The 7,756-nt window shown below is 42.3% G+C and overlaps 1 protein-coding gene across 1 annotated transcript; it reads left to right on the top strand.

Moving 5' to 3' along the window:
- The first annotated feature begins 249 nt into the window (after positions 1-249).
- slc25a33 (solute carrier family 25 member 33) lies at positions 250-7,635 on the top strand. The gene is made up of 7 exons (XM_017417790.3): positions 250-470; positions 2,245-2,418; positions 3,702-3,779; positions 4,764-4,864; positions 5,281-5,347; positions 6,404-6,684; positions 6,774-7,635. The coding sequence occupies exons 1-7, from the start codon at positions 430-432 to the stop codon at positions 6,971-6,973; spliced, it is 942 nt and encodes a 313-aa protein (XP_017273279.1). The 5' UTR covers positions 250-429; the 3' UTR covers positions 6,974-7,635.
- The last annotated feature ends 121 nt before the right edge of the window (positions 7,636-7,756 follow it).

The raw sequence follows: 7,756 nt of genomic DNA, 5'->3' as shown, positions 1-7,756 counted from the left end.
TATTAAAACATAAAACATATATTGTTTATGATTCTGTCTCTTATTTTGTCCCTGAACCGGTGAAGATCAGGAGTTCAAAGTCTTCTCCGGTTGTTTTTTTTCAATTTGTTGATGTTAGATGTTTAATTGTGCAACAACACGCAAAAGGCCAAAGTGGCGCGCGTGCTTACGTCACGGACAACACCCCCGTCCGGCCCTCTGACGTAAAGACGTCACGCGCTCTTATGTCACCCCGCAGCTCCCCGGCTCTCCGTCCATTGACAGACTGATCCAGGCGCCGCCGTCGCACCGGCCCGGAGAAAAAAAAAAAAGAGAAACAGAGGAGCTTCGGAACAATAAAACTATAAACCTTTTTTTTTATTGTTTGTTTGATCGCGGTTCTGCCTTAGAAGCCTTTAAGAACATGGTGGCTGTTTGAAGAATAAAAAGATGACGCAAAAAGACACGCTGCTGCATCTCTTCGCCGGGGGGTAAGTCAGTGTTAAATAATCACCAGAAGGCTAATTTAAGGTGGAAACAAACACAAAGCATATGCAACGTGTTACCCTTTCTATAAAACATTTTTTAAATTATTGTCTAATCTAATTTAGCCTCCAAACAGGAATGTTAAATGCGAGTGGCGCTGGTTAGCTAGCTAGCTAGCTTTATAGCGTTAGCTTTAGACCGCTGTTAAAACCCTCTCTTTCGTTTTTATTCCGTGTCAGACTCGGTATTATTGTGTGAAATAAATAAGCGGTGATCGGTGGAAAAATAAAGGCTACGTTTTGTGTGAAAAGCTTTAAATGGCCGACCTTGCTCGGGTCGTGTCGGATAAAAACCGGCCGGCTTCTGTTGTTGGGGGGATTAACGTCCACGCGGAAGTCCGTCATCGCCGCAGAGCTAGCAAGCAAGCTAGCAGGCTAACGCCGCTGCTCGTAGAGATAATGCGGGGTGGCTCCTCGTTGGGAGTGACCGTGTTAGATTTTATTTAGTTCGTGTTTTAGAAACAGAAACGTGTTACTGTTCAACAAGTTCAGCACAGGCCTTGTCTGCCGCCTGTCACGACTGTAGCTAGCTGTTAGCATCTGGATGCCCTTCACTGTTACATAACACCGAAGCTCCTGACTTCGCTGCTGATACCAGCAACCCAGCACCACACCGAGGGATATTATCTATAAACCCCTAATGATCTGATGTGAAGCTGTGGTGTTGTTACAGTACATTATCATTAATGCTAATAACTAAGGTGACATTTTCGTCTTATCACTTGTTGCGTCGTTTACCCTTCAGATGTCAGTGGGGCAGCAGGTTACTGTGCGCTGCTTGTATTCAGGGCAGAAACTATAGTTTTTAGAGAATAAGTTTTAATTTATACACCCATGAAATTCACATTATGGCTGTTTATATAAAGATGATCTTTGTGCACAGTTAATGCTTCATCTTACAGATTATGTAGCTAAACTACTACGTTAAATGTAATTTTTTTGTTAAAAAAAAAGGAGAATGAAAAAACAATTTTGTCTGCCCTTGAAGGACACAGGACAAATACTTTAACCCACTAAATGTCTAGTTATTCTAACATGACCTTGACGCTGAAAAGCAACTGGGATTGTCTAAAATCTGTTTTATGACTGAATAGTTTGTTTTTAAAACCAAGTAGTCCTGCCACAAGCACAGCCAGTGTTCACATCTACAACAACACAGCTACCTGTGTGTTTGTTTTAGTAAAACTCAAAAAGTGTAGTTTCTTTTTGTGTATTTCCACAGTTCACCACAATAAATATTTGGGTTAGTATGTTTGATGTTGTCCTTCAGATATGATTCACCAAAAACTTATAATTTGTTGTTTTTATTGTGACATATGTGGAAGTTTTATTTAACTAGTTGCATAGTTTATGCAAGGCTTGTGAAAAAGGCTCTTTTTAAAACACTTCCTCTCAGGCAAAAAGCCCCATTTTTGTGCAACTATAACGTCAGAGTTGAGGAACCAGATATGTTGTGTTCAGTTGACGTGTTTCCAGAGTCAGGAAACCATCTTTGACCATGACTGTTCACCGCTCTTACCTCCTGAGACCCAAGCTTTTGTTTGGTGTACATTTGTTTTTTTTTCAATGCAGCGTCCTCTTACGAGGACTCGGGGTCTCGGGAGGTGAATCAGTGTATTAATAGAAAAGCACATTTTTTTAGGCGAAGCTTCAGTGTGTAATCCAGGCTTTAAACATCCCAAATGCTTACAGTGTTTCTGTTTGTGTGATCAAATTGCAGATGCAGTGGCACAGTGGGAGCCATCGCGACATGCCCGCTGGAGGTGTTGAAGACGCGGTTGCAGTCCTCTGGCCTTTCCCTCCGGCCGATCTTCCAGGTCCAGCTGGGAACCCTGAATGGCACTGGGGTTATCCGACCCGGGACGGTTGCACCTGGGCTGCTGCAGGTCCTACGGTGAGATGATTCTCTGTGTTGCTGTTGTTAGGCAAACCGTGATGCAGCGAGCTCTACGGGCTTTCCCCTGAGACGTTGTATTTTTTTTTTTTACCTGAAAACGGAGGGACACACTGTTCCTCCCTGACAGCTGGTGCATTCTGCTTTTATCTGGATTGTTGTTCGCAAATTACTTGTCTGTTTGAATTATCATCCTACGTATTTTGTTCAGAAGAATAATCTTATGTTGCGTTAGTGTTATAAAGTTCTGCTGGAGTTGTTGAATGTAGTTCTTGGAAATACTTTATGTTACTCTCTGCCTTCACGGTTCTAAAATCAAGAATTCTAATCTGGTCTTACATAAAGTGAGGATTAAGTGCCCTGTGTCCTGCTCACAGGGCTCCTAACCAGCTGTTCGTGCCAACACAAATCATCTTTTTTCTTTTTTTTTTCCCGCCAGTCTCTACATTTGGCCAAACTAATGACGTTCATGAAAGTAGTTCCTTAATATGGTTGCTGAGATTGCTTGATAAGGAGTAGAAACCGTTCCACTTGACTGAAAGCGAAGGAGGAACAGTGTTAACCAGGGTGCTGGGTCCGTGTCGTGTTACACCCAGACCACAAGGCTCACACGCCGAGCTGGTCTAGACTGGTGTCAGCTGCTGCTGTGAAAATGATAAAGGATGATCTTTAGTTGCTGCCGAACAAATGTGTTTCTGTCTTGTCTGTTTTTATAGTTCAGCTTAGCTGCTGTGAGTTTTCTTCAATTTTTCCTTTGCAGTCTTAAGTGAATTTAACTTGAAACTGCAGCCAACGAATCCGTGACACTGATCATTGCTTCAGCGAGGAAAATGTTCCTGTTGCCTTTAAGGTTGCCGTTGTTTGAGGAGAGGTGTCCGGTGTCGTGACAGAGAGAAGAGTCCATGAACCCTGGCTGACCAGCGTGCCGCACATTAACGGAACCGGCTCAAATCATACCCCTCCCTCCGCAGAGTTCCTGTTAAAGCAGACGAGTCATGTGGCAAGGGAGGGCCACCTCCTACAAAGAGTTAAAACCCCTCACCTCTTCTGTGGGGATGTGGCTGGTGTGACATGCCAAACATTAATCGAGGCACCAAGTTCAGTCCAGAATCCAGTGAACTCAGCTGATGTAACCCCAAGGAGGATTGCAGAAAAAAAAACATTCATCCTCCTGAAAGTCGTCTAATATAATGTTCCAAATGATATTTAATAAACCATGTTGTATCTTCATGACTGTTTGGTAAATATTTCACTGTGTTTAATGGTGCATGCTTTCTTTTCAGATCAATTCTTGAAAAAGAGGGACCAAGTTCTCTTTTTCGTGGACTGGGGCCGAATCTTGTTGGCGTTGCCCCTTCAAGGTAAAGAAAAATATCTGTTTGTTTTGTTTCCCCTGGTCCGGATGTGTCTATCCTCGTTTTGGTTTTACAAGCACTGAAGCTGTGCGTCGACTCTGTTGGAGTTAACATATTCAGACATGGTCGTGTATTCACTGACGATAAACAAAGCATATGCAAAGAAGGTTGGAAACCGTGCTTGAGTGTTTGGAGCTTATTACAGTAAAGCTTCCAGACAAAAAGCAAAGGATTTGTTTATATCTTGTGTTTTTTAATAGCTGGAAACATTACTCAGCTCTATAAACAGGAAGTTGTTGTCATGACAGTGACTTCTGCACCCTATATCTCGGTACAAAGTTTTGAGTGAGCTGTTTACTCTGTCAGCGCGAGCTGGCCTGTGTGATTTGGATCTTCACGAGGCCTCAGATCTGTACAATGACTCTAATTTAGTCCTGAAAATGGTTAGATAATGTCAAAATAAACGAGAGCAAAGGTTCAGCCTTGCGTAGAAGTTTCAATTTCACCTTTGTTCTATTTTTAGTGCCAACAGTACTTTGCCCTCTTTCCTCATTGCTGATAAACTCGGATTCAACAAAGCAATGTAAACCATGAAATGAAAAGAATAATCTGGATGCATGCGGCAAAACAAATCATTGATCGAACTTTAAAAACGGTTACTTATGAATTTTTTTTGTGGTTGAATAGTAGCTGCAGTATTATCTGTTGGCCCAGACTGGCACTGAGAGGAGCTCTGTGGGCATCTCCTGTGCCCAGTGCTTATTCAGCCTTTTCTGTCGCAGTGACGTTCTGTTCCAGAAGCCCGAAATTGGCTCAGAGGAACAGATTGCTGCCAAAGGCTCACATCGACCCAAACTGATCCGTTACACAACCGCACAGTTAATAAAGCAGTGTTCACATAGTAAAAAAAACACACTCTTTTTGGTGAAACTGTGTTTTAATCTGCAGCTACTTCCTGTCAGAATTCTTATCAACGTTTCTGTGTTTCAGAGCCATTTACTTCGCTGCATACTCGAAGTCTAAAGAGCTGTTCAATGGGCTGTTTGTCCCCAACAGTGGACCGGTGCACATGTCCTCAGCCGGTGTTGCAGGTGAGCAGTCTCTCGTCTTTTTGTTAGCCCACCGCCCAAAGGCTGTGTGTTTACCATAATATAATATCTCATGAACCACTCGACAAGTTTTAATGAAACTTGACATCTACAGCTGATTCACTTTTGGAATCGGTCCCAGTCGAGATGGCTGCCACAGCTAATTGTCATGGCTCCAACTCAGTCAGTTTTACAGATATTGTGCTAAAATTTGGTGTGGCTGTAGCTGAGAGTCACTTCTTTGACATCCTGTGATGTTTCATACATGCAATCTTTGACATGAAAGACGGCGTGGGAAAATGCAACCCTCCAAAGACTGCTTAGGCTTTTAATTTTCATGTTTATGCTCATAACACAAAGCTGATGTAATCCAGCATGAGCAGTTTCATGATTTAAGTATAAATGTTTGTTTTTCTCAGCTTTTGTCACCAATTCTCTGATGAATCCCATCTGGATGGTCAAGACCAGGATGCAGCTAGAGAAAAAGTATGTGTTAATATATTAAAGTATTTACTAATACCTGTCACGTGTTTCTTTTTTTAATCCTTTAGACATACAGTGGTGTTCTGTTAAAGTTTGATGCGAAACAGTCTGACTTATTTTAGGGTGTTGGCAGGTGGCAAAGTAATTGACCTTCAGTGTGAACCTTTGGGGCGTGTGTTTCTTTTCTGCACTGTCCCGTCGGTCTGCAGTGCATGAGGCCGAGCATGTGACCTGCCTTTTTAAATGCGCAGTGCTGACGCACTGTCCTTCATGCCGAAGGCTATATTTACATTACCAGGTACAGAGCTGCAGTATCATGTGAAGGCACGGAAATTCCTACTGTCCTCAAAGAATGAAATTCTGTCCTGAAGCACAAGCTGGTGACTTCATGAATGACTGAGATGAGGACTGAGCGCCTTCAGTCTGTTTCAGTCAGTTTCCTTATGTCCTTGTAGGGAAAGTCCTACAGTGCTGCAGAACAATGAACTGGGTGACAAACAAGACTAGTTAACACAGTTAATCATTCCTCACAGTGAGGGAAACTTTGGATTTGTTATGCTTCCTTATACAGTTTAAAAATGACTAATTACACAACAAGAATTTCTTGTTTTCATGTCCATAAAGCAGCAACGCCTTTTTGATATAAAAATAATGATCGCAGCACATTTATCTTCTTCCTGCTTGGCTTCTCTTCAGCTAACCGACGGTTTCATGTGATCATAAATCAGCCTCCGTTTTAGAAATTGCGCTAATCAAACAAGAGGCAGAATAACAACATGGGCGTGACAGTGATTATAATCATGAACGCTTTTGATAAGTCAGGAACTAATGAAAGGTATGTTGTACGAAATCAAATGCTGACCTTTTTTTATTAAAAAAAAAAAAAAAGACTTTCACAATACCCACAAATCACTTGTTTTCCCTGAAGTTTTCTTCTCATGAACTCTTTGTGGGACTTGTTAGCCCAACATGTCTTTTTGTGTTTGTACCTGATCCAATAAAACAGAAAAAGGGACGATGCGTATTATCACTAACAAGCCAAACTTGTTTGACTTTCAGAGCCAGAGGAGAGAAGAAGATGAATGCTCTCCAGTGCGCCCGCTACGTTTACAGAACCGAGGGAATCCGGGGCTTCTACCGCGGCCTGACGGCGTCCTACGCCGGCATCTCGGAGACCATGATCTGCTTCCTCATCTACGAGACGCTGAAGAAACACCTCGCCAAGAGCCAGTTCGCCTCCTCGAACGGGGAAAAGGAGAAAGGCGTGTCGGACTTCCTGGGCCTGATGATGGCGGCGGCTTTTTCAAAGGGTTGCGCTTCCTGCATAGCCTACCCACACGGTAAGCAGCCTGTGCCTGTTTATAGAAATACGACGTAAAATCAGAGCATTTAAAGAGTATTTATATATTCAAACCTGGTGTCTCCGCAGAGGTCATTCGGACGAGGCTGCGCGAAGAAGGCAGCAAGTACAAATATTTCTTTCAGACCGGGAGGTTAATCTGGGTGGAGGAAGGCTACGCAGCTTTTTACAGAGGACTCATTCCACAGCTAATCAGACAAATCCCCAACACAGCCATCGTCCTCTCCACGTACGAACTCATTGTCCATCTGCTGGGTGATTCCAAGTGACGACGCGTTTGAGAGTCCAACGGTGGCCGTCGCACAAGAACCCAGGACTCGCTGGGCAAGAGACTTTTTGGAAACGTAGCACAAACATCCTTTTGAAGTGGTGCAACACGGACTGTCCCGACGAAACTGTAGCTGCTTGTACTGTTTGTCCACAGAGCTATAGGTGCATTATTTAATTTAAAGCTTGTTAGGAGTTTTATCGAAACAACACAAGTAATGGTACTTATCAAAACTCCAAACCTATGGGAGGAGCGGGGAAGGTCATCTTTGTAGAAGAGTAGTTTTTAAGTTAACTAAATTATTTTTGTTTTGTAAATTGATGTTTTCTTTTTGTTATTGTACCGTAACACATGAGCAGACGGACTCGTGTATTTAAAGAAGGGATATCATTCTGAAGGTCTAGCAGTGCTGTTCTCTGCTTCGTTTTAACACATGCTACCTTGAGATTTTTTTGTTATATATTTTGTTTGACGTTGACTTCTGAGCTACAGAGAGATTTATTGTATTTTTCCATAAACATACAAATCTACAGACTTGTTTGTTTTTTCCTTTTTGTGAAGATGTTTGTCTTTTACAAAACAATCACCTGGATGCTGACTTGACCGCTGGCTCAATAAAATGCACCTAAAACACGAGTTAATAATAAAGTACTAATGTCCAGATGGTCTTTATTGTGTGAGGAAACAGAGAGTGAAGACTTTATTTGACAGGCTAAAGATTTATCTGAAAATTTATGTAGGAGACGTCTCAATCTGCATGTTTTCGGTGGATTTGTTCTTAACA

The sequence above is a fragment of the Kryptolebias marmoratus genome, linkage group LG8 (assembly GCF_001649575.2).
Source record: "Kryptolebias marmoratus isolate JLee-2015 linkage group LG8, ASM164957v2, whole genome shotgun sequence".
Classification (NCBI taxonomy): domain Eukaryota; kingdom Metazoa; phylum Chordata; class Actinopteri; order Cyprinodontiformes; family Rivulidae; genus Kryptolebias; species Kryptolebias marmoratus.
Note: the sequence above shows the minus strand (reverse complement) of the source record. Positions and strands in the feature narration are given on the sequence as shown.